Below are 27859 nucleotides of genomic sequence, written 5' to 3'. Positions count from 1 at the left end.
GATAAACAATCCCATTTATATCCATCCCCCCCACCCACAACCCTTCCCTGTCCCTTTTCAGGGACTCAGCTCATGTGCAAGTTTTGCACCAAGACATAAACCACCATCTCTACAAATAGGGGCCATAGAATACGTCCTGCCTCAACACAGAGGCAAGGAATTTTATTCCCACTACTTTATAGTACAGAAAAAGAATGGAGGATGGAGACTCATTCTAGACGTGAGGGCACTAAACAAATTCGTGAGACGACAGACGTTCGAGATGGTCATATTATCTGCGATAATACCAACACTGCAACAAGGGGACTGGTTCTCAGCCCTTAACCTCCAAGATGCTTATTTTCATGTTACGATCCACCCTGAGCCACAGATGCTTCCTGAAATTTATAGTGTCAGGTAATCACTACCAATACAAGGTGCTGCCATTTGGCCTTTCTACGGCACAGAGGGGTTTTTCCAAAGTGTTTGCAGTCGTCACTGCTCACCTAAGGAGACAAGGTGTTACAATCTTCCTATATCTGGACAACTGTTTAATAAGGATAATCAATGAAACTATAGCAAGACATGCCACTGCACAAACCGTAACAGTATTCCACCAGTTAGGACTCAAGATAAATACCAAAAAGTCCACTTTGAACCCAACACAAGAACTGGAATTTATTGGGGCACAGCTCAATTCGATAACAGCCAGAGCATCATTACCAAAGCCCAGGTTTCAGGCCATCATAGACCTAATATCACGAATGAGGATCATATCAAGAATTACAGCATGTCTTGCTCTATAGCTTTTGGGGCACATGGTAGCCATGACATTTGTGGTCCAACATTCCAGGTTACATATGTGAGCCTTTCAGTCCTGGCTAGCAATGGTTTACAGACCAAACAAACATGGCCTCAACAAACAGCTGACAGTGCCAAAGAACATCAAAGACTCTCGATCATGGTGGACACATGAAAGCAACATGATGTCTGGAATTCAATTTGCATGGCCTCAACCAACACTTATGATTATGACAGATGCCTCCCTTATAGGCTGGGGAGCACATTTACACCACAACACGATACAAGGCAGGTGGTCAAAACCAGAAACCGCTCTTCACATAAATGTGCTAGAGCTTAGGGCAGTCCGCAATGCTTGTCGACACTTTCTACCCTTCATAAGAAACAAATCAGTAAGAATAATGATGGACAATATAGCATGCATGTTCTATATTAATCTCCAGGCAGAAGCAAGTTCACGCTCCCTATATACCAAATCAATAAGATTATGAAACTGGTGCATGCAGCACGACATCTAAATATCAGCGGCATACCTACCAGGAAGACAAAATTACTGCAGACAGCCTAAGCAGGCACTTCCCACAGAATCACGAATGGCAGATGAACAACGAGGTCCTATACAATATTTTTCAACAGTGGGGTCTTCCCACAATCGACCTATTTGCCACAAAACAAAATAAAAAATGTCACCGATTCTATTCCATTCATGGGTGATGCATTCTTGCTCAACTTCCCACCCACCCCAACGATACCTGAGACTATCCACAAAATCAAGACCGACAAAGCAAAGGTCATCGTGATATCACCAGCATGGCCCAGGCAGACATGGTTCTCAGATCTACTCAGTCTATCAGCACACAGACCGATCACACTTCCCCCAAGGAAAGATCTCCTCTCACAAGACGATGGTCGAATTTATCACCCAGAAATACACAAATTACACTTTACAGCATGGTTCCTAATTGGTTCCAATCAGAGGAGTTGGAATGCTCCAAATATGTTAGACAGATACTGTTAAATAGTAGAAAACCTACAACTAGGAAGACTTACCTTCAAAAATGGTACAGATTTCATTCCTGGTGTACAGAAAGACAGATCAAGGTGACATCCTCATCTGTACCGATCATCCTAGACTACATTCTAGAACTAAAATAATTGGAGTTATCAATTAGTTCTTTAAAGGTTCACTTGGCATCAATTTTAGTATTACATGATCATATCAATCAAGCTACGGTCTTCACTCACCCCATGGTAAAACGGTTCTTAGCGGGGTTACAGAGAACCTTCCCTGTTATACATTCCCCAATAACACCATGGAACTTAAATTTGGTATTAAGGGCTATGATGAGAGCACCATTTGAACCGCTGGCAACATGCTCATTGTATATGTCCATGAAAGTCTCATTCTTGGTTGCTATCACATTAGCCAGAGATGTAGGGGAGATCAGTGCACTCATGACAAATGCCCCTTACATGATATTTCGTAAAGATAAGGTCACACTTAGACCCCATCCAAAGTTTCTGCCAAAGAGAGTCTCAGATTCCATATTAACCAACCCATTCATTTACCTACCTTCTACCCCAGACCACATGTGAATCCACAGGAAGCCACACTCCACACACTGAATGTCAGATGGGCTTTATCGTTCTACCTAGAAAGAACAAAAACATCAGGAAATTGAATAAACTGTTTATTTCATTGGCTGAACGTACAAAGGGCAAGGCCTTATCCAGCCAAAGGCTATCCAAGTGGATAAAAAATGTATCCATACATGTTACCAAAAAAAAGACCTACAGACTCCATCAAGTACAAGAGCTCACTTGACCAGAGCAATTTCCACTACCACGGCATTCCTAAATAATATCCCTCTCACAGACATATGCAAGGCAGCCACATGGACTTCAGTCCACACGTTTACCAGACATTACGCAATAGAACAGGCATCCACCAGCAATGCCACAATGGGCCTGTCCGTACTTTCATCCATACACCCAAGTTCCTCCACCAATTGATGGTCACTGCTACATAGTCACCTAAAGTGGAGCACCCACAGGGAGATCACTCGAAGAAGAAGGAATGGTTACTCACCTAGTGCAATAACTGATGTTGTTCGAGATGTGTGACCCTGTGGGTGCTCCCCTACCCAACCTCCTCCCCTCTACTTCGGAGTTTGATTGGGGACTCTATGGTAGAGAAGGAACTGAGGGTGTCGGGTCGTGCGTGAACCAAAGAGGTACTGAAGGTGACACAAGATGGAATCTGCGCATGCACAACCTGGACAAGTACTGCTAAAAGACCTCCGATCAAGGGCGCAAGACGCGACAGAACCTTAAGTGGAGCGCCCACAGGGACACACATCTCAAAGAACATCAATTACTGTATTAGGTGTATGTCAAAAGAGTGTGACTGAGCGCCGAGTCATATGTCATCTGCATAAACAAACCTGCGTGACCTATGGTAGGTGATTTGAATATAAGTTGAATAATGTTGGATATAATACTGATCCTGGCAGGAGGCCATTCTTATGGTACCTCCAAGCTCTTGTATTATCACCAATATGCACCTGGAAATAGCAATTTCTCAAAAACAGAGCCATTGCATATAATAAGCAACTTGGCATAGTTCTAGACAGTTTCACCAAAAGGCCCCTGTGCCAAACCATATTATATGCTATGGTCAGCACAAGAAATGCTTCCAGTTACAGGTAAGTAACCTTCATTTTCTTTGTATTTTGCTTTCTGATAAGTTTTAGTTTTCCTTTCCTTTACAGTAGTTGCGCATGTTAACTGCATCTCCCCTTGTGAAATATCTGGTAATTTGCCCTGAGATTTTCCTTGTGACACGTCATTAGCCTTTGGAAACAAGAGACTTAAATTTAAGCCTAGCATATTACCACTATGTAAGGAAGATCCTACCTTCCTTCACTTTATTTTTAGCACATTATAGAATTGAGTACCACTTTCACACAAAGCACATTTAATCATTCTTCTTTGTGTGCATATGCACACAATGGAACATATTAATTGGTTTTCCAACTCACTGTCTGGTTTCTTAACTATTAGGAAAAAATCCAAAAGGTTTGTTAGAAATTTCTTCCATTGTGCTTTGCAAGTGCAAAATAAATGGAAGTTTGGGCCTACTTTCAATTTCCATTTCACTTTTAAGAATGAATTTAGTTTGAAATGGGGGGATGTGCTCATTTTTGAAAATCACACAACTGTTTTTGTATAGATTGTATCTCCTTTTTTGAGGATTGCAGGCAGGGACTGCTGTTGTGTAATTGGGGAGCAGTACACTGAGGGCTACGGGAGAGAATTCTAGTTATTGCACTAGGGCTTTCTCCCTTAACAATCAGCTTTAGGAGGGCAGGGACCAGGACTGGGCAACAGAGAGGAGCTATAGGTAGCAAGATGAACTGTCTGGGAAACATGAGAAGTACATTCCTCCTACCCATCTCCAGATTGACTAGCAATAAGGGCCTCAAAATTCTCCACCCCTTTCACTCACCAGCCACATATATAGCCACATACACCAGACACACATGTAGAAGCTAGAAACAAGAGAAAGCTGCCTGTTGTTGGCCAGGTAGAGCGCTATATAAGAGTATATGATTTCTTGCTCTAACCAAGAAATATAATTTTTGCTGTTATTCCTTTTAAAATTGCTTAAAAGGAGATATGGGAGACTTTTTAAAAAATTTAACCCTGATATTAAAATATGTAACTATTCAAAGTCTTCTATGTTTGTTTTTTTTCCTTCTCCACAAAGGCGGCTTTCTTCACTTATGTGGGAAGTTCGATACATAGAACATAATACACGCACGTTCAATGAACCAGGAAGCCCTATTGTTAAATCTGCCAAATTCGTCACAGATCTTCTGCTATACTTCATAAAGTGAGTTGATGAACAAATCTAATATTTTTGTTCTGTGTTCTAGCAATAGATAAAATAGTAGATAATTTTGCATGTTAATGTGAACCTGCCATCTACTCTACTGAAGGTCAGAAGTGTACAACATTTCTGTTTAGAAGGGGAGAGGGGAAAACTCAAAGGCAATGTAAAAACATTACATCAATTACTGCAAAGTAGGATTAAGTTTAATGCATTAGAGTTTATAAAACAAATAATTTAGGAAATTTATATTTCAGAAACAAGGAATTGAATAATAAATTATTAGTAGTAATGAATTGTATTGCTTAGAAATTGAATCTGGTCACTAAAGTCCTAAAGCATTTTTTTTCAGGAGGTATTTATGTAGAGTACCAAGAAATATTTGAAACCTTCTAAAAGCAGAAGTGTACCAACTACTCTTGAAAGGGAAATTTCAGTACTGAATTAATTATGATACATAGTCTGATTTTTCATTTCCTACATGAGCTTTCTCAAGTGATAGATTTAGTGGTTTTTGGAGTGCAATAGAGGGCATAGATACAAAAATAATCTCTTTAACACGGTATTAAAACATGGAGCTAATAACAAAATAGTTGTAGGAATTTCATTCTAAAACCTTCACATTTGATGTAACTAGAGCTAATCGGAAAATGGTAATTGTGTTTAAAAAAAAAATTAAAAAATATGAGTGGTTTGCAAAAATTTTCATTTTTGATTAAAATGCTAACTACAATATTTTGAAAATTTTTAATGTAAAAACCTACTTTCAATTTATTTTCTTCCCCTCCATTCCTTTCTCCAGTGGAAAAAAGGTAAATGGAAAGTTTAAAACAAAAAAGTAAGGGAGTGGTTTTTCTGTAGCGCAGAAGACCAGATGGGCCCTCCCAATAGCATGCTAAAATTCAGTAGAGAATAGGACTAACAGTCTTTATTTATCAGAATTTTGTTTAACAATTTGTATTAATATACCATGCAATCTCCATCAGGCCCATTCTACCTCATTCTATTGAGGGAGTAGATCAAAGAGCACTATGGGACTGTTAGTGGGTGGCACCAGGGTCCACACAGACACTTAGTACACAGCAAGCAAGTGCCACTTCCTTCTCTACCACTCTCAGCTTGAGACAGAGCACTTGGAAGTGCCTCCAAGCTTTATTTTTAGTCTAGTTTTAACTTTGGAGTACCAGTTCCTAAGCTGGTTGGTTAGTTAGTTAGTTCAATAATTTACTCCCTATCTCTTCCCCGTTTATTTTTCTTTTCTTAAAAAAAAAAATCTTACTTTAGGACATTGTTATTAGTATACCTCTTAGTGTAGTATAGTTACTCTGCCTCACAGGAGAAACCCTATTCTAAGGGGCATGCCCAGCTCCCTGGGTTTTAAACGTTGCCTCACTTGCTGGTCGTCAATCCCGGTCTCTGACAGACATTCACAGTGTGTCTGCTGCCTTGGCGAGACACATGTTCCACAAAAGTCCTCCCACTGCAACAGTTTGAAAGTTTGTGCCAAGAAGGCAAGACCTACAGCTAAAACACGTCATGATGGAGAAGTCTTTGCACCCAGCGTCCGATCCTGGATCACAGACCCCTCCTAGGCACCGGTCTCCAACGTCGGCATTTGAAAGAGGTTCCACACCACCTTCTCAGAGGAAGGAGCACTCCCCCAAAAAGGTGACAAAGAAACGGGCTGCAACCTCCACGTCTTGGGAACCCACCAAAAAGAGACCCCAACCCTCAGACCACATCAGTACCGACCACACCCAAGACCATCCACCTCTCAGATAGCGGGACCTCTGGGTACCTTGGGTACCATGTGAGCAAAAGACCTTAAGCAAGCTGGCTTGGAAGAAGGCAAAAAAGGGAAATCTACCTGTGATGCTGTCTAGATTAGGGTGACCTTTTAGAGTATGATTTAATATCAATATTGCAAAACTACAACAATTCGTACAGGATAGCCCATGTCAGATACCTTTAGAAATGTTTTAATTTGGTAAATATGATATTGTTTATGTGTATGTGTCATATTTGTATTGTAAGTGTTGGGTATGTTTGATATATCTGTATCTCAACTTGTCCTATGTTTCTGGGACACCCCGGACAGAATGGCAGCAGCAATAAGCCTGCTTAATGGCCCATTAAGGGAACTCAAAAGTACAGTGAACCCAGTGGCTGCACCTTATGAGTCATCAGAATTTGCCCAGGTGACCCTGGACTCCATCTTGTTTCTGTGATTTTCCACAAGTTTATCTAAAACAAGGAGCATCCACCCACAGGGCAGAAGGTATATCAGGCCCTGAAAACCATCCACTTCTTGTCTTCATTCCTGCTTCCTACCTCTGGATTAACTCATCTGCAACTGAAGCTGTGAAATAAAGGACTGAGATCCATCCAAGTACTGGATGTATTCCAGAGGAACTGTACAAGCCTGCAAACGCCACAGTTCTACTGAGAACCTGATATATATATATGGACTTTGAAGTCATTTGTATGTATCTGATTGCTTTGCCGATTTAACATTCCTCTTCTCATTTATTTATTTCCTTCTTTAATAAACCTTCAGTTTTAGTTACTAAGGATTGGCAGATAGTGTGGTATTTTGGGTAAGATCCAAACTCATATTGATCTGATAATGTGGCTGACCCTTTGTGGTCAGGAGAACATTTTGGCAAAGGGAATAGAGTTTTAAATAACTTATCTCTTTACTGGACCTAGTTGCTGACTGGGAGCCAGAGTCTGAAATGCAGTAAAGGGGGCTATTTTGTTTTAGCTTCTTGATAACCAGTGTGGGCAATCAGGAGCACTGTTTGTAACTGGTTGGGGGAATCTAACTGCAGTGTCCAGTTTGGGAGCATCTACTCTCCTCTTTGCAGCCTGCCCTGACCTTGGCATTTTCAGGTGGGCTATCCTAGGCACAGATGGTTCACACTACCATCCTTGCCTGGGTATTGCCAGAACCGATCAAACATGTGGCACTGAGCAGCTCGGCACTGCTACTATCTATGGTGTCACTTCCTACCCCCATAGCGCACGACCCTCAGCACCAACAACTGCGATAAAGATGCCAGTACCACTAACACCCTCCTCAGTACTGATGCTCTCAGTACCATAGCAGTTCCTTGGGCATAAGGGTCCTTTAGTCTCTTCAGCACTGGGATCTCCACTCCTCAGTACCAATCTTACTCCAGCATGCCCAGTGTCATACCAACATACCACGCCACTGAGATCAGCTCCTCCTTTATCCAGTGACGATGACGACGATGATGATGATGTTGATGATGATGATGATGAAGGGGAAATCTACTCCTCCCACCACTTCTCACCTATCCACACCAGATCAGGTTCACTAGAGCAACAGGAGTACCACCCTAGATCTGAAACTCAAGGATGGGACAGATGCAGCCACCAATGCCATTCCCACCACAGTGGCCTTACTGGGACCCATGGGCAACGTACCACCAACACTTTCCCTAAGCTTCCAGTTCACACATGGAGAGGGTGAGGCATTCCCCCATCACCCTCTGTACCTGGAGCCTCTGAACCTCCAAAAGAGGCAGTTGAGGAAGTGGAGGAGACTTCAGATGAAGAAGTCACCCCAGCTACCGATTTTTCATCCTCCTCTCGGATGAAGCTATCATGCTCTCACTATCCATGACGGGGGATGTCTTTAAACAGTTCCATTAACTGTTTTAAGAGGATTGCAGATTCATTAGAGATTCTGTTGGAAGAAGTTGCGGAGTCCTAACATAAATTGTTGGACATCCTCCAGACTTCAACCTCTTCCAAGATTGCCCTCCCAATAAATGAGGCTCCCATGAACCCAGCCACGATCATCCAGCAGACCTTGGCAACAATTCCACCCACTTGTAAAAGAGCGGACAAAAAATATTATCTCCTCTCCAAAGTAATGGAATATTTTTTTCACATTCCACACCAAACTCTTTCTGATGGTAGAGGTTATGAAAAGAGCAGACAACATCACTCCAGAACCATTCTGCATGATAGGGACTGGAAGCGGTTAGACCTCTTTGGGCGTAAGGCCTATTCGTCAGCAACCATACATTCAGGATCACCAGTTATGAAGCATTGATGGCCAAATACAATTACACAAATTGTTAAAAATTGTCTGAATATATTGATTATCTCCTTGAGGACAAAAAAGAGCAATTCAAAGCAACCATCTGGAAGGGCCACCTTCTTGCTTGAAAAGCCTTACAAGACTCACTGGGCTCAGCAGACATGGTAGCACGTTCCATTGACACAGCCATAGTCATGCAACGAGCTTTCTGGCTACATCTCTCTGCGTTTCCCAAAGAGGTATAATCTACCATCAAGGGCCTCCTGTTTGAGGACCCAAAGCTGTTTGCAGCCAAGACGGATGAGTCACTTCACATATTAAAGAACTCCAGATTAAAAGACAACTCTCAGATCCTTGGGCATTTCCACACCTCCTGAAAAGAAAAAACAGGGGAAGTATTACTTGGTGCAAAAAATAGGATCTGCACTCTACACCCAACCTCAGAGGCAATATGACCTGCAGAGGCAGAGACCCACTAGATGGAAATCACTCCCTTCTCAATCATCAATGTCCCCAAAACCTCCTTCTAAACAACAGTTTTGAGAGTTTGATCAAGGACCAGACACATGTCCTACATCTTCTATTGCTGGAATCATCTGACACCATCCATCCAGAGACTGTCTGACTCCATTCCACTCAGCGTGGCGAAAGTTTACATTAGACAAATGGGTGTTGAAATCATCAAGACTGGCTATTCCATCCAATTTACCTCCATCCCCACTACCCACCCTCCTTCCCCGTTCCTCTTCAGGGACCCTTCTCATGAACATCTACTACGACAAGGAGGTAAACCATCTCATACACCTGAACGCAGTATAACACAACACAAAGGGAAGGGTTCCTACTCCCATTATTTTCTAGCCCAGGAAAAAAAAAGAGGCGGATGGAGGCCCATTCTCGACTTGAGAAGACTCAACAAATTCATGAAGACGCAGCAAGTCAGGATGGTCACACTAGTAACAATAATTCTCAGCCCTTGACTTCCAGGATGCATATTTCCACATAATGATATACCCTTCGCATAGGACGTTTTTCAGATTTGTTCTGGGCACAGATCATTACCAATACAAAGTACTTCTTTTCAGCTTTTCTATAGTACCACCAGCATTCTCAAAAGTCCTCGTGGTGATGGCGGCTCACTTCTGCAGATATGGGATCATAATATTCCCTTATCTGGACGATTACTTACTCAAAGCCTCGACTCGCGAAGAGGCCCTAGAAGCTACCTAAAAGACAGTATCTCTCTTCACATAGCTGGGTCCACAGATAAAAGAACAAAAATCAACCTTCACACCTGTGCAGCGACTGGAGTTCATTGGCACCCATCTCAATTCTGGAAGCTACAGGCTCTCTGCCCCAGCACAGATTTACTACTGTAGTTAACCTAATCACTATAATGCAAGCCAGCTCACAGACATTGGCCAGGACCTGCCTCTTAACTATTAGGCTATATGTCAGCAACAACGTTTGACATTAATCACACCAGACTGCACATGTGATACCTGTCTTTTATATATTCCACACAGACACAGTACAAACAAGTGTTTTACAATGCCAAGCAAAGTAAAAAATTCCCTACATTTGTAAACTCAACCACAGAACGTTTGAACAGGAATTCCCTTTGCACAGATCACTCCATCGATGATACAACGGATGCCTCTCTGCTAGGTTGGGGGGCACACTTGTGCAGCCATGTAATCCAAGGCTGTTGATCTCCATTTGAAGCAACGTTACACATAAACCTACTGGAGCTATGGGGCAGTCCACAAAGCATGTTCATACTTCCTATCCGAGATCAGGGACAAGGTCATAAAGGTCATGATGGACAACGTCGCTTGTATGTTTTATATAAATGGCCAAGGAGGGGCATGGTCACACTCCCTATTCACAGAAGCGATGCGATTATGGAATTGGTAATCCGCCACAACATCGACATCTCAGACTTGTATCTACCAGGATGCCAAAATGTTATGGCAGATGCACTGAGCAAAAAATTTTCCCAGGACCATAAGTGGGAAATGAATACCAGGATACTGCGGAACATACTCAGAAACTGCAGGTTCAGACCCTTTTGTGACAAACCAGAACGCCAAGTGCCCATACTTCTGCTCCAGAGCATCACTGGGACCCCATTCTCTTCGTGATGCTTTTCTCCTTAAATGGGATGCATATCTACTGTACATTTTTTCCTTCTACTCCTCTTCAAGATGATCAGAGTCATCTTGATAGCCCCCATATGGCCCAGATAAACATGGTTCTCCTTCGAGTGATTGCTCGTGTCCATTCCAATATAGGTGAGTGCACACTGGCGTGCATGGTTCCTGGAACTTTTTTCCCCCTTAGCAGACCCCATAGGATTGGCTCTGGTGCCCCCTGGATCCCCGCACGCATGCAGCGGTATATGAGGCACTGCGGACCCTACGACCCCTCAGTTCCTTCTTTCTGCCCGTGATGGTTGCTGGAACTAGAACTGAAGTCTGCACTAACCCCAGTGCTATGCATAGAATCTATTGGGGTCACCCTGGACGCTTCCCAGGCCACAGCCTTCCGGCCTCAGCCATGTTTCGAGGCTATGGTCTCTATCATCTCCCAGCTACACCGATGCCTCACGACAACAGCCAGGCACTGCCTAGAGCTGTTAGGCCATATGGTGGCCTGCACGTAGTGGTTGGCTTCGATGTACATGCCGAGCAGACACCCACTGAATTGGGTAGTCACAGTTCCCCCTGCCTGTCCTAATCTCCCGAGACTGGTGCAGATCTCCCAGGGCAGTGTTGAAGGACGTTCCATTCAGGGAACTTGTCCCGTTGGTCACCCTAATCTCCAACGCCTCAGATGTGGGATGGGGAGCCCACATCGGCACCAACCTGAGCACTAAGTGGCTCTGGTCGGGGGAGGACAGGCGCCTGCACATCAATGTGAAGGAGCTGAGGGCTATTCGCCTAGCATGCAGGTGTTCCTCCGATTCCTGACAGATAGAGTGGTGCAGGTGCTCACGGACAACACCGCAGCTATGTTTTATATAAACAGGCAGGGAGGGGCGCGCTCCTCGGCTCCCTGCGAGGAAGCTACTCGTTTGTGAGACTTTGCCATGAGGCACAACTTCCACTTGACTGCCTCTCACCTCTCGGGAGTGAGGAACAACGAGGTGGATCGCCTCAGCAGGTCATTTCTACGCCACCATGACTGGTCGCGGCTCCCGGAGGTGGTGTCTACAATCCGCCAAAAGTGGTGTGTTCCCCAACTGGAACACGAAGTGCCCGAGGTTCTGCTTGCTCCGGGCTCACGAGACCAGGTCGATTTCCGACGCATTCCTCATCGACTGGGTGGGGACCCTCATGTACGCGCTTGCACCCATTCCACTCCTGCGCAAGGTCCTACTGGAAATAAAGAGGGACAGGGCGGATGTCATACTCATCGCTCTGGCCTGGCAGAGACAGCACTGGTTCAGCATGCTGCTGGACCTCTCGATCGCCCCGCCCATGGAGCTCCCTAGGTGGCACGACCTTCTCTCCCAGGACCATGGTTGCCTGTTGCACCCGGACCTGGACTCCCTGCACCTCACGGCCTGGAGGCCCTGTGGCTGACGGAGGGAGAGAGAGCCTGCTCGGTGCAGATCCAATCAGTCCTGCTGGGCAGCAGGAAACCTTCTACACAGTGTGGCGGGGGCGGCCTGTTCTGCCCTTTTGTGGGTCCTTCGCCCTCTTCGGCTATGCCGGCGATATGCCTGAATGGGAGCAGGGAGGGGGCCCGGTCCCGCCCCCGACCCAGGGACTCTGTGTGAAGTAGTCTCAAAACTGCTCAGTCGTGACTTACTCCCTTCCCTGGGTCACCTGTCCTTGGCCCCACTGCTCATGGTCCGCTTCCTGGAACCAGGTGGGGGAGGGGTTCTCCCTCAGGCCTGTGTGCCTTGGATCCCTGGCCGTGCCTAGACAAGCACTCCCCTTGTCTCTGGTACCTTTTGGGATTGTGGTAGCAACAGTGTTTGCTCCAAGCCCTGTAGCTGCTCTGCTCTGCTCTGCTCCTCCTCTTAACTCCATTCCAGCTGCCCCCATCTGCCTGACAAGGAGGCTTTTAACTGCTGGGGCAAGCTCCTTGATTGGCCTCAGCTGGCCTAATTGGCCTAATTGCCCTGGAGTAGCCCCAGGTGGATCACCCAGGGAATAGGGATTTGTTGATCCTGGGGCTAATATACATACCCTCCACTACTCTCTTGTAGCCATCAGATCTAGCCTTGACACAACAGGTTGTGTATTGGACTAAGTGGAGACGGTTTACCTCTTCAGCGGAGTACCGGGGCATTCTGCCCAGCCTCTCGCCTCTCCAGGCGATCCTGGAATACCTACTCCAGTTAAGGCGCCAGAATCGGGCGCTAACCTCGTTGAAGGTTCACTTGGAGGCCATTTCAGTCTTCCATCAGCTGCTAGAGGGGAGATCCCTGTTCTCCCATCCCATGTCGGTCAGGTTCCTCAAGGAGGTGGAGAGGCTGTATCCACAGGTCCACGATCCGGTGCCTTTCTGGGATCTCAACCTGGTCCTCTCGAGATTCACGGGGTCCCCCTTTGAACCCAGGGCTTCATGCCTTCTGCTCATGCTTTCATGGAAGGTAGCCTTCCTGGTGGCCATTACCTAGAACAGGAGGGTCTCCGAAATTAGGACCTTAACCTTAGAGCCCCCTTATACAGTATTCTGAAAGGATAAGGTGCAGTTGAGGCCGCATCCAGCCCTCCTGCCCAAGGGGGTTTCCCAGTTTCATTGTAACCAAGATAATTTTCTCCCCATGTTTCTCCCAAACTGCACAAGTCGGAGAGGGAGAGGAGATGGCATTCGCTGGACGTGAGACGAGCCCTGGCCTTCTACATCAAGCGTACATAGCCGCTCCGGAAATCTATACAGCTCTTCGTCACAGTGGCAGACCGGATGAAAGGATCACCTGTCTCCACCCAGAGCATCTCTGCATGGATTACATCCTGCATCAAGTCGTCTAAGAGCAGGCGAATGTGCCGCTTCCGGGTGTCATCACAGCGCACTCAACCAGAACTCAGGTCTCCTCTGCGGCCTTCCTGGAGGGAGTGCCCTTGAAGGACATCTGAAAGGCCGCCACCTGGTCGTCGGTGCATACCTTCATGTCCCACTACGCTATCGTTCAGAAGGCGAGAGAGGATGCGGATTTCGGCAGAGCCGAGCTGAGGGCAGCTCACTGGTAACTCCTACTCACCTCCAAGGTACTGCTTTTTAATCACCTATATTGGAATGAACATGAGCAATTACTCGAAGGAGAAAACAAGGTTACCTACCAGTAACTGTTGTTCTTCAAGATGTGTTGCTCATGTCCATTCCACACCCACCCTCCGTCCCCGCTGTCGGAGTTGGCAGAAAGAAGGGACTGAGGGGCCGTAGGGTCGGCAGTGCCTCATATACCGCGGCATGCGCGCGGGGCACCAGAGCCAATCCTACGGGGTCTGCCAAGGGGAAAAAAGGTTTCGGGAACCGTGCACGCTGGCGTGCACTCACCTATATTGGAATGGACATGAGCAACACATCTCGAAGAGCAACAGTTACTGGTAAGTAACCTTGTTTTTCCTTACTTCTGAAGATGGCTGTGTGCCCACCATAAACTCTTCCACTTCTACCTCATCTCCTGTCTTGGGATGTGGGCCAGGTCTACCATCCATACCTAGCAAGACTCCACCTGAAGGCATGGCTGCTCCATGGTTCCAAAACAATTAAATGATCTGTTTAGATGAGGCAAGGACATTCTTTTAAACAGCAGAAAGTCATTTACACCAAAGTTATTTCTTTCCTTCACAGAACAATCTAAGGGAGATGCCATATCCAAACTAAGTCTGTGAAAATAGATATCCGGCTGCATTGACTTCTACAATCACCATCAACAAATAGAACCCCCATCAGGGACCCGCACATGCTCCCCCAAAGCAGATAGCCTTCCTCAACAATGTGGCTATTATGGATATCTGCAAAGCAGCAACCTGGGCATCAGCCCATATGTTCACACAGTCCTATGCCATAGAGCAGTGCTCATCATCTTAAAGAACCTCAATTATTGCACAGGATGAGTAATCTTCTCTTGTGTGGACAAGCCCTTAGACTCATTATGTAAGAGCTGTCTGGTCACAGAAAGCATTACCCAGTTCTTGTTCGTTATCAGGAGCCACACAAGGTATATGTCTACACTCCAGTTAGACAGCCCTTAGTCCGAGCCCAAGTCAGTTGACTCAGACCAGCCGCAGGTTTTCAGCTGCAATGTAGACATACCCATACTCAACCAAGGAGCTCAAATTGGGGGCAAGGCGGGTGCCTGATAGCACTGGTGAATCAAGGAGTCCATTAGGTAAAACATCTGCCATAAGCCCCTCCCACAAAAGTAACAAAGCAGGAATTGAAGTACAAGATCCTGTAAAAATTTCAGTAGAAGATATTCTACTCTTCATGAGGGGAGTCCTGCAGAGGTGCAAAGTCTGCAATTTTGATTTAGCCAGCAATGGCAATAGAAGTAAATGCAGCTGACTCCAAAACAGTATCTTGGGGGAGAGAGGCACATGCCCAAATCTTTCAGCTTGATATCATATAATAACCATCCCGTATTCTGTTTTGGATAGGTTCTTATGCCATGCTTATCACCACAGTATCTGAGCGCCTTTCAGTAGTACATTAAGCAAAGTGACTACACATCTGTCACATGTTGTTTGTTCTCTCGTCTTCTCCCCTGGTAGAGAAGCATGTGTAGTGGCATGTCTTGTTCTGGTAGAGTTCTTTTATTTTCTTTCTAGGATTGGTCCCGCTCAGTCCCTTCTTCATTCTGTTTCATATAGTTGCTCACTCGCTATTTGCTCTCTGCTACTAAGTCTGCTTTCCAGGCCTCTGTAACTGTAGGGGCTCCTCACTCCCGCCCAGTGCTAGGCTGATAACTGCCTCCATTTGGAAGAGTAGCTGCCACTTCTCCAATAACAGCACAGAGTCTTCCCACCTTACCCATGCCAGGCTCCCCATAGCCAAAAGGAGGGGATTGGGGTTGGGGCAGTGAGTTCAGCCATGGGAGCTTAGCAAGATAAATCCTGTGGTACCAGTGAGGGGGAGTAAGATCCCCTGTATCCTGGGCTGGAGAATCTTCTCTGCTGCCTGACAGGGAGGAGGGTATCTCTGTCACACAAAATTGAGATGCTGTGGGTGCTGAGGCCCCACCACCACCCAAAGCCTCTGCATCTCTTCTCCCTGACACCAGACTTATTAATACACACACATTCTCCATTGTGTGCCAGTTAAAGTCAATCTGTAGAAAATATTCCTAACACAAAAGCAAGGAAATTGTTTTAAGACATCAGCAGTATGTATATATCCTCTACTCCTCCACCCAGAGAGAGATCATCCCTCATCACAAGAATAACCACTACACAAACTTAACCTCTGCCTGACTAGGAATGTCAGCCTTCCAAACTCTCTGCCATTCCCACCAGAAATGAACCATAGAATCAGAATCATAGAGTTGGAAGGGACCTCAGGAGGTCATCTAGTCCAATCCCCTGCTCAAAGCAGGACTAACTTCAGCTAAATAATCCCAGCGAGGGTTTTGTTAAGCCACAACTTAAAAACCTCTAAAGATCGAGATTCCACCACCTCCCTAGGTAACCCATTCCAGTGCTTTACCACCCTCCTAGTGAAAAACATTTTCCTAATGTCCAACCTAGACCTCCCCCACTGCAACTTGAGACCATTGCTCCTTGTTCTGTCATCTGCCACCACTGAGAACAGCCTAGCTCCATCCTCCCTGGAACCCCCTTTCAAGTAGTCAAATCCCCCCTCATTCTTCTCTTCTGCAGACTAAACAAGCCTAGTTCCCTCAGCCTCTCCTCATAAGTCTTGTGCTCCAGCCCCCTAATCATTTTTATTGCCCTTCGCTAGACTCTCTCAAACTTCTCCACATCCTTTTTGTAGTGAGGGGCCCAAAACTGGACACCATACTCCAAATGCGGCCTCACCAATGCCAAATAGAGGGGAATAATCACTTACTGCGATCTGCTGGCAGTGGTCCTACTAATGCAGCCCAATATGCTATTAGCCTTTTTGGCAACCAGGGCACACTGCTGACTCATATCCAGCTTCTTATCCACTGTTACCCTCAGGTCCTTTTCTGCAGAACTGCTGCCTAGCTCATCGGTCCCCAGTCTGTAGCTATGTATGGGATTCTTCCATCCAAAGTGCAAGACTCTGCACTTGTCCTTGTTGAACCTTATCAGATTTCTTTTGGCCCAATCCTCCAGTTTGTTTAGGTCCTTCTGTATCCTATCCCTACCTTCCAGGGTATCTACCACTCCCCCTATCTTAGTGTCATCTGCAAACTTGCTGAGGGTGCAATCTACCCCATCCTCCAGATCATTAATGAAGATGTTGAACAAAACCGGCCCAGGACCGACCACTGGGGCACTCTGCTTGTGACCGGCTGCCAGCTAGACATGGAGCCATTGATCACTACTCGTTGAGCCCTATGCTCTAGCCAGTTCTCTATCCGTATTATAGTCCATTCATCCAACCCATACTTCTTTAACTTGCTGATAAGAATACCGTGAGAGACCGTATCAAAAGCTTTGCTAAAGTCAAAGTATATCACGTCCACCGCTTTCCCCACAACCAGAGTTCTCTCTTTTCCCTCTCCTCCACCTATCCTTTCTGCACAGTTCTGGAGAGTCCCATAAACTCATGTTTGAGGAAGGTAGTATAGGAAAGCTGACATGCAAGCTGGTTCAAGACTGAATGGTTTCATAAAGAATCCTGGTCTTTGATAAAATTACTGGTCTTTGTCAAAGATCCTCTTTTCCAATACAACACAAATGCTCCAGCATTAGCAAAACCAGTTCCCCATGTACCATGTGAGCCCTCATTTGCAGATGCAGGGAACATTACTGGAGATGTCTGATAAAAGGGAGTGTTATATTCCTTTCTTAAGGTGTTCAAAAAGGCTTACACATACCTCATCAGAGAATGGAGGTAGCAAATATACTCCATGTTCTCCATCTTTTAACTGCAGGGCATACGGATTTGGTTATGATGAATAACATAATTATTTTTTTCTTTTATTAACAAAATAATTGCATAACCTCAGCTGGACCCTTAGACTTTCAGTGTGTATTTCATTTCTGACTTTGAACAGTATATTGTTTAAACTAGAGAGGCCAAAAAAAATGAGACTCAGAATGTGAAATGTTTTAAAGCCAATTTTCAACTGGTAGAACTCAAAATAATTAACAGATTTACTTGAAAATCCCCAGAAAATTGAAGCTTTACTCAGATTATGTGCTGAAACTTTAGGGCAGACACATTGTGCTTTACATACACAATAAAGGTTGAATTCCAGCTTTAAATGCAATATAGAATACAGTTCACAATAGCATCACTACTGCTCCTCCATAATTCTTTGGGAAAGAATAAACAAGTTAAGGTCTTTCATTAGATAAGGATCTAGTCTTACTTTTCATAAGCATAAGTTATCATATTAAAATCATTAGAACAGAAGGTTCTAGTATGACCATTTTTCTTCTCAATGTTACTCTTCCTGTTGAACTTCAAAGCAGAATTGTTTCCAGGAAAGTTCAGAAAAGTTGCAGCAGTCCTATATTTGTTAGACAAAGTCATTATACGTGTTCAAAGTTGTATTAGTTATCTGAGAGTGGGCAAATAATATTTTGAGATATATCACAGAATGTTTATTAACAAATATATACTTAAATAATTGGAAAATAAAACATCTACAGATTTATTTAACTAGTAAGCCATAATGGCTCCTAAGGAGACGGCCTAGTGTATGTCCATGATATGCATTTTGTAATACTGCCTCAATGTATATGTACTTACTGAAGCCACTGAAATTTAACATTTGTGACTTTGATGCACAGTGTATGCTTTGTAGTGAAGAGCCTCAAATATTTTAAAGTTATTGCATATATGTAGCAACTTGACTAGTGTGATAAAGTCGGGCCGGAGGGCTAGAAAGGGGTACTGGAGGGCAGGCACATCAGCCCTAGAATGTTAAAGGCCCTTTTCCCTGCAGGCAGGGAAGAGGTTATTGCAGGTTAATTAGAAACACCGGAGCCCAATCAAAGGCTAGTCCAAGCCTATTAAAACCCCACCTCTTCTGGGTGGGGACACAAGCTACCAGGCGGTTTGTGGCAGCTGGAAGAGAGACTTCCCCAAAAATAGGAGATAGTGCTTCTCCCTGGGAGGGGAGCAGCAGGAGGGAAAAGAAGCCCTGGCACCAGCTTGGGGGAAAGGCTGATACTGACCTGGAGCCCTGACCCTGCCCCCACTCCAGGCCGACACCACCAGGTCTACAGCTCCAGTGGAGGAACCAGGGAATGGTACTCCTTGGGGTCTGGGTGATAGAGACTGACAGACTCATACCTCCCCTTTCCCTTTTGGGGATGGAAGGGAATTCTGTGGGCCACCTCAAAGCCCACTCCAAACGCTCTAAGCAGGAAGTGTTCAGGAGAGAGAGACTAAAAGACTTGACCAGGGTGGGGCAGATTTACCCAAGGCCTCTTTTGCCAGTGGGGGCAGCCCTTACCCGGCAGGACTGAAAGGGTGCCATATCACACTAGAAACATCAACATTTTTTTGTTTGTTTTCAAAATAGTAAAGGCAATGTGTAAATTAATTCCAGTTTATAAATCAGTGTTTTAAGCTACATAATAAAGAAGCAATAAAATATCCAAAAACAGTAAATCTGTGTGTTTTTAGGGTTTGGAAGTTTTTTTAGTAGTATTTCATGTATTTCTTATTTTTTTAATTTTACGTGCTTTTTTGTTGACTAAGGTGTGATCTAAACACAAAAGTTGCCCTGGTGTCTTTTTTTTAAAATTGATTTAGGTAAGCTAGTGCAAAGCATCATGTGGACATTCTTATTTTGGTTTAATAATAGCTTGTATTGTTTTCGTTTGTGCCCATTAAAACACACATTTAATTTAACCATTGCAACATCTTTGTAGACTAGGTCTAAGTCTGTAAAATCTATAATCAATGACTTGAAAAAGCAGAACATCTTACAGATGTTGAGGTTGTCCTTTACTACTCTTGGCCCTGTGCCATTAACATTTTTTATCAGTGATATGTAAGAAAACATAAAATCATTGCCGATAAAGTTTGCAGATCACACACAGATTGGGGGAGAGGTAAATAATGAAAAGGACAGGTCACTGATACAAAGCAATTTGAGTCGCTTGGTAAACTGAGTGCAAATGAACAATGTGTATTTTAATGCTGCTAAGTGTAAATGTATACATCTAGAAACAAAGAATGAAGGGCATAGCTATAGGATGGGGGACTCTATCCTGGGAAGCAGTGATTCTGAAAAAAGACTTGAATGTCATGTGACATCAGCTGAGCATGAGCTCTCAGTGCGGTGCTCTGGCCAAAAGGGCTAATGCATAAACAAGAGAATGGATGCATAAACAAGAGAATCTTGAGTAGGAGTAGGGAGGTTATATTTGTATTTGGCACTGGAGTGATTGCTGCTGGAATTCTGTGTCCACTTCTGCTGTCCACAATTCAAGAAGGAAGTTGAAGTATTGGAGAGGGTTCAAAGAAGAGCCACAAGAATGATTAAAGGATTAGAAAACATTCCTTATAGTGGTAGACTAAAGAAGCTCAATCTATGTATCTTAACAAACAGATCATAGTCTGTAGGTACCTACATAGGGAACAAATATTTGATAATGCACTCTTTAATCTAGCAGACAAAGGTATATCAAGATCCTATGACTGGAAGTTGAAGCTAAACAAATTCCAACTAGAAATAAGGCACAAATGTAGCAATGAGGGTTATTAACTATTGGAACAACTTACCAAGGGTCTTGATGGAGTCTCCATCAGTGACAATGTTTAAATCAAGATTGTTTGTTTTGGTACAAGGTATGCTCTAGTTCAAACAGAAATTGAATCAGGGAAGTCCTAAGGCTTGTATTATACAGGAGATCAGACTAGTTGATAACAATGGTCCCTTCTGGTTTTTTCTATGAATTTCCACTGCTGTAGTCAACAGCATCTTAGGAATTGGTCAGATGTGTCTCTAATGCAGAATTGCTTAGTATACACCCCTGTGGATGACAGTTTGTGGTGTTACATAGTAACACAGTCAATATTTTGGTGGAAATTTCCTCTCATTTAAGGTAACTGCTTACAGTACCTTGCCAAATTATTCAGGACCCAAAACCAACAATTAATTATGGTTGAACTAAATTGTACAATGTACTAAACAATAACAATTAGTACAACACACTTCAAACAGTAATGTTAGAAAAATAAACATTATGTTGTTTACTTATAAATAATGTCTCACATTACGGGAACTAATATACTTTAAACTTTTTTATTTTTAAATATAGTTTTAGATTGTACTCAAAGATTTTGTATTCTAAGAGGTTAAATCTCAAAATAATTTATTTTATATAAAGTCTAGAATTTTTATAACTTTTTATGCTGAAGTAGTGACATTTTTCATTTAAAAATATTTGTTGTAAAATAATTAGTGTTGGAAGAATTAGATTTTTATCGGTAAATGTCAGTTTCACCATACACGCACAAAAGCTGATGAAAAAATATTTCCATCAATGATAATCAAAATTCACAACTAGGCAAAGTAAGAAAAATGTTGCTTGATAAATTATTAATTCTGATTTAAGGATAGTTACTTTGTGTATTCTGATGTGATATTAACAACATGAGTTTCGACAGTTATAATGTTTTAACTCTTTGAATCTCAACATCTACTGTAATTGAATAATTATTGTCTGATCACCCCATAATTTCCTGTAACTGTGAAAATTTAAATTGATAAAAATAGAAAAAAATGCTTACTATTAAACACTGATATTAGCCATCAATTTTTAAAAAAAATCAAATTATGCCAACCCTAAAAATAATCTGTTAATTTTTCATATATTTTAAGAAATTTAGGTAATGAGATTTTTGGAGGTTCCTTACAAATTTCAGTGTAATAGACTAACTTTCTTATTGCTATATTCTTGGTTGGAATTCCTGTGGCATTAATCTTTTTTTTTTTAATATAGTCATGATTATATATGACTTAAAAAATGTAATTCCACCTCTAAAAACAAGTTGATGATGATATGCAAGTATGCACCTGTTAACATACAATATTTCTTGCTGTACAGAGACCAGACTTGCTATGATATAATTCCATTATATAATACAATGAAGAAGAAAGTCTTGTCTGACTCTGAAGAGGTAAGTTAACTAAGTAGCACCCGCATGTCAAAATTCCACTTTAATTTTATTTATTCGGTTTAAAAAATAATTGTTTAATGTGTGGAAATAGCTAAGAGTAACCACAGTATGATGCCTTAATACTCTGCACTGCTGTTCAAGAGAAATGGGGTTTTACTACCTGTCGCAGCTTCTTCTGCAAAGCAGAACATTGAGCCCAGTGTGAGAAGATAGAGCACCACCTAATTGCCTTCCTTCTAGCCAGTTGAGGAACAGTGAGTGAAATTCCCTTCCTCCCCCTCCCAATCCAGAGGGCTTATGTGGTACATAAACTTTGTGCAGACTGTCTGTACAGGGGTGAATTTTTACAAATTCAGAGAAGTCCTAAACTGATAAATAAATAAATAAGGTGGTTGTCATGTTGCAGAAATTGGAGGGTTAGGAAGGAAAACGTGATGAAAAAAACCAGGAAGGGCTGTCTCAGGGCTGTTATGTGGAGCCACCTTCCAAAGGGACAGGGAGGGAACTACCAAGAACTGAAAATATAAATACAGTATGTAAGGAAACAATTTCTCAAACATGTTTATATTTTAACATTGTACAATTCACATTTTCTTGCTCAAAGGAAGAAGAGAAAGATACAAATGTGCCAGGGACATCCACTAGAAAAAGGAAGGTAATATTTTCCCTTACTTTGCTTCAGTGATTTATACCACTGTAAAAAGCTCCAAAAAAGGTTTATACAAGAAACATGAAAAACTGAAATGCTTTAGGATGGCATAATCCACTCCTTGAAATATTGTGTATCTTCCTCCATGCGTCAACTTCAATAGTAGTAATTTTCTTTATTAGAAATGTTTTTAACATTACAGCTATTTGATGATTCACAACTTTATTGTTTTCATTAAATCACTTTACTTTTTAATTTGTGAAAACAGCTAGGCTTATTAATATACTGTAGTCACTATTGCCATTTCAGGATCATCAACCCAAGCGGAGGCTGCGCAACAGAGCTCAGTCATATGATGTTCAGGCATGGAAGAGACAATGCCAGGAGTTGTTAAATCTTATTTTTCAGTGTGAGGACTCTGAACCTTTTCGCCAACCAGTGGATCTCCTTGAATATCCAGTGAGTATTTTAGTGGGGGCAAGGCTGGTCACAGTTTGCATACTTGGGATGATAATGGCCCATGTAAGAAGGAGTTGCAGCTTTCTTTTTCAGCACTGTTTATCAAAATTGCTGTAGTGGTGTCACTCTCATCTAGGCAACCTGACTGAATTCCTGATCTTTTGGTCAGCCCCAGTAATGAGGATAAACTTAATAATTTGAAGGTAGCACATGATCATGCGCACATGCTTCTGAGATCATTATGTAGTTAATTTTTTACCAAAGCAAAATGGTTGTTTATGGGCATTTTACATGTCAGTACTGTAATTATAAGCAGACTTGGTAGTTGTGTTTGAGAGACCCTGTTTTCAGTAGCTTATAGCCTAGCCAAACTCTAACTGTTGGGACTGGAATTTCCATACCAGTTGTCTACCTTAAGCTAAATTACTTTTGAAAGTTTCAGCAAAAAAAAATTGGTTATTTCTGAGAAAAAGTTATGGAAAAAATACAAAATTTGGCAGGTAATAATCCTAGTGTCAAGGATGTGCTTTGTGTTGTCCTTGTGAAAACCACCCAAATTTGGCTGTACTATAAGCCTCTGAAAATTGCAGTTTGCACATACTCAGTAGAGGCTTGTTAGAGACTGGTAGTATTATTTTCTAAAGATATTGTCTGCACTGAGGGTGCTGGGATCCCCATATGGCTTCCACATGCCAAACAGATTGTGCATGCACTATCCCTGCAAAGTGATTAAACATGCTTAATCCCAGTACTGCTGAGAAGGCAGGTGGATGAGCAGGACTTTTCCTACAACTTCTCATCCTGACTGTTGGAGGCCACTGTGATGCCTGCCTGGCACCAGAATTCAGAGCAGAGACTCTGTCTCCTGTGCTCTCTGTTCATCCACTGCTGAAGCACAGGAAATGTGGTGGAGGAGGAGAAAGCAGCCTGACTTGCTCAATGCAATTGGGCAGGAAGGATGGATCCTTTGAGACAGACAGATGCAGGCTTAGAGGATGGAAGCTGGGGGCAGTAAGAACAGTGAAACCCCTCTCCACCCCGCTGCCAGTAACAGAATCTGTCTGCTCCCCCCCTCCATTACTGCACAGCCAAGGCTTTCTCAGCAGTGGAGCTGGAGATGGAACAGGATGGGGAGGAGCTGATTTGGGGATGAAGAGGGAATGAGAGTGGTGCTGGGCTGGGGTCAAAGTGGAGCTGGGGGCAGAGCAGGGTTGGGGATGGAGTGGGACTGGGGATGGATCTGACCTGGAGGCGAAGCTGAGCCTGGAGGCAGAGCAGGATTGGGGGCTGAATAGGGTTGGGGGAAGAGTGAGGCTGGGGGCAGAGCAGGGCTGGACGCATGGCGCTCCCCCTCACCCCCCTCACATTCCACAGTTTGGGGATCATTGCATTAAAAGCTGGGTTATGGCCCCCTATAGAACTCACATGCAAACAGAGAGGTGTATTCTCATTGACTATTTAAACTGTTAGGACAGGAAAGTAGTAAAACATGGATCTTGATTTTAAACACAGATTAGGAGCTTTACTCTAGCCCCACAGCAAGAATCAACATAAAGCCAAACTACCCCAGAAGCAAAGAATCAAAATTCCTTCTTTAGCTCATCCTCCACCCCTCCCACTTGCTGCAGTAGGAAAGTCACCTGCCATTTGGTAGACCAGTTAGATTCTTGCCCTCTCTGCTTGGTTGAACCAGTGATATAGTGGTAAAAAAAAAAAAAAAGGAATGGGTAAACTAACCTATACTAAACTCTGTGTTCTCCAAATGAGAAATGGGTAAACTCCATTTATTTGCTTTTATCCTTGACTGAACTGCGTTAGCTGGTGCACTGAGTAGCAGAGTTGAGGCGCTGCCTATTCTGTGTGGCTGCCTGCCTTATATTAGAAGGGAAGAAGCAGTCCCAGAAAAGCTGCTTTCCCTGCCTCACTGACATAGTGCAAGCACATAATTATGTGACATCAGCATACAGCTACCTAGGGGGGCATGTTCTGCCTTCCTCTCAGTGAGTAATACTTTACTCCAGAAGTAGTCCCACTGATGACTTTTTTTAACTTCCTTTGCTTGTTTTCCCACAATATTTCAAAGGTTTTGAAAACTTGCAACCAGCTCTAGTTATAGTAATATTATATGTTCCAGAGGGGTAGCCGTGTTAGTCTGTATACAGTTTTTAATATTATATGTTTATTAATGTTTATGTGCATGTCTTGATAGCATTGCTGTATTTTTCCTTTATATATAATTGTTTTAAAATATATTTAATTGTTCCTGATTACCCCCTGCTTTCAGTGAATTAGTTGTATACTACCATGCTTCTATGCGGTTTTCTTTGTTGCTGTCTTCTTTCATGTGAACCATTGAGTTTTGCTTCAACTTGCATCTTTTTGAAGTGCATATAATATTTAGCTGTAACTTACATAAAAATACTATACAAGACTTACTGTGTTTAAAAAAAACAAATATAATTTTGATACAACATAATCTTTTGGGGGTTAATTTCCAAATTATTTCATCTGGACCTGAGTTCAGCGACAGAAAGTTTTTCAAATACTCACCTTAGCCATGATAATTTTCCCAAGGTCACTCTCTACTTAGATGATTTTTCACTTATACTACATTTAAACAGGAATGAGCTGTTGTTGTAACTGCAGAATTTTTGAGTGCCAAATCTGGTTGCCTTGGAACGCTGGTTGACTTCCTAGCTTTGTTCTGTTTTTAACAGGATGGAGAGCTAGTCGTTAGCATACTCTTGCTTCCAGAATTTTCCCTAGCTTAGATTTTTTTTCAGTATTGATTAGGTCTGTCACTTAAAGTAAGGTATTTAAAATTATTAAAAGGAAAGTAAGTGCTTCTCTGTTGGGGAGACATTGATAGAGTCTTTCTTGCCAAGTCTCCAACCATCATGCATAATAGCTATGCTAAAGATTTTGTCACAGTTATTTTTAGTAAAAGTCACAGACAGGTCACAGGCAATAAACAAAAATTCACAGAGCCTGTGACCTGTCTGTGGCTTTACTAAAAATAACCGGGGAGGGAAGCAGGATTGGGGGGAAGGAATGACAACTGGAGCCCCAATGGGGGAGCCGGCCCAGGATCAGCTGTTCGGCGGGGCGGGAGGAGGCCGCCCATCAGCTGTTTGGTGGTGCCCCAGGGCTGACAGCTGCTCTAGCCCTGCCCCAGAAGATGTCACAGAGGTACTGGAAAGTCATGGAATCCATGACCTCTGTGACAGAATCATATCCTTAATAATAGCCTTTGAGGTAACCTAAACTCTTGACATCAGCCAACAAGGAGCAGACTTCTTTAGTTTAGATCTTGCAACAAGGTAGACCATAGTAATAATAAAACAAGACTTATCCTCAAGAATTTTGATACTTCCCCCTACATGCATATACGTGTGTGTCCTCCATATTAATCTCAAGATGTGGCTCTGATGATCTGATGCATGAACTTAATCCTCTGATGAGAGTGTCTGGGTCTTCAAGACCTTGTAATGTAGGAGTTCATTCACTTCTTGTCACGCGGAAGAAATTATTGGTTTAATGAACTGTCTGTTATACCTATAAATATCCTAGGTTTTGGTTTTGTTTTCAGCAAGGGTTAAACAATATTTTGCTATCAGTTTCCTAAATTTGTGTGGGCTTGAATTTGGAGGCAAATGATACTTATTCAAGGATATTCTGTAGGCTAAGCACCCTCATCCAAATTATTTTTTATTCAAATTCATTTTTTTAAAAAGGAACTGTGCTGAAATTATAGGTATTTTTCTTAAGCTTTAGGAGTTGTTGAGCCATCCAGGGAAAAATATTAGGGGAAGAGATATAAATGCCCACCTTTTGTTCACAAGTGCCTAACTGCTTTAAATTAGAATTGAAATTATTCTTTCTACTGCCTTCCTGCTTTCAATGAGGCGGAGGGAGACACATCTATGTCTTAGTTCCAGAGGGGTAGCCGTGTTAGTCTGTATACAGCAAAAACAACGAGAGTCCTGTAGTACTTTAAAGACTAACAAATTTAATTTCTGCAGGCATAAGCTTTTGTGGGCTGCAACCCACTTCATCAGATGCAAGAAATAGAAATCAGATAGGGGGTATATATACATCCAAGGGTAAGGAACAACAATGGGGAGGGTAGGTGTTAGCAAAGTCCATTCAGTTAGAGTAGATGAGGTGTATTCACAACTATTGATTAGAAGGTGAGAATGTGACAATTACTTCTTGTAATGAGATAACCATTCCAAGTCCCTGTTCAGACCCAGTTTGATTGTGTCAAGTTTGCATATGAGTTCAGGCTCTGCAGTTTCTTGCTGAAGTCTGTTTTTGAAGTTTTTTTGTATAAGTATGGCAACTTTCAAGTTAGCTACAGAAGTGCTCTCCGACTGGTTTATGGATATTACCATTTTTTATGTCTCATTTGTGTCCATTTATTCTTTTATAGAATCATAGAGTTGGAAGGGACCTCAGGAGGTCATCTAGTCCAACCCCCTGCTCAAAGCAGGACTAACTTCAGCTAAATAATCCCAGCGAGGGTTTTGTCAAGCCGCAGCTTAAAAACCTCTAAAGATCGAGATTCCACCATCTCCCTAGGTAACCCATTCCAGTGCTTCACCACCCTTCTAGTGAAAAACTTTTTCCTAATGTCCAACCTAGACCTCCCCCACTGCAACTTGAGACCGTTGCTCCTTGTTCTGTCATCTGCCACCACTGAGAACAGCCTAGCTCCATCCTCCCTGGAACACCCTTTCAGGTAGTCAAATCC

General features: G+C 43.0%; 1 protein-coding gene across 1 annotated transcript in view; it reads left to right on the top strand.

The window, feature by feature from the left end:
• The window catches only part of PHIP (pleckstrin homology domain interacting protein), a 327383-nt gene that overhangs the window by 283993 nt on the left and 15531 nt on the right, over positions 1–27859 (top strand). The window contains exons 32-35 of the mRNA XM_067532638.1: positions 4550–4675; positions 21926–21998; positions 22603–22653; positions 22957–23106. Of these exons, the coding sequence (XP_067388739.1) occupies positions 4550–4675; positions 21926–21998; positions 22603–22653; positions 22957–23106 (400 nt within the window). The remainder of the gene's footprint in view (positions 1–4549; positions 4676–21925; positions 21999–22602; positions 22654–22956; positions 23107–27859) is intronic.

Source organism: Emydura macquarii, unplaced genomic scaffold, assembly GCF_026122565.2.
Source record: "Emydura macquarii macquarii isolate MOO-44397 ecotype Brisbane River unplaced genomic scaffold, CSIRO-AGI_Emac_v2 contig_3295, whole genome shotgun sequence".
Classification (NCBI taxonomy): Eukaryota; Metazoa; Chordata; order Testudines; family Chelidae; genus Emydura; species Emydura macquarii.
The sequence above is the reverse complement of the archived record's forward strand: the minus strand, read 5'-3'. Positions and strand labels throughout refer to the sequence as shown.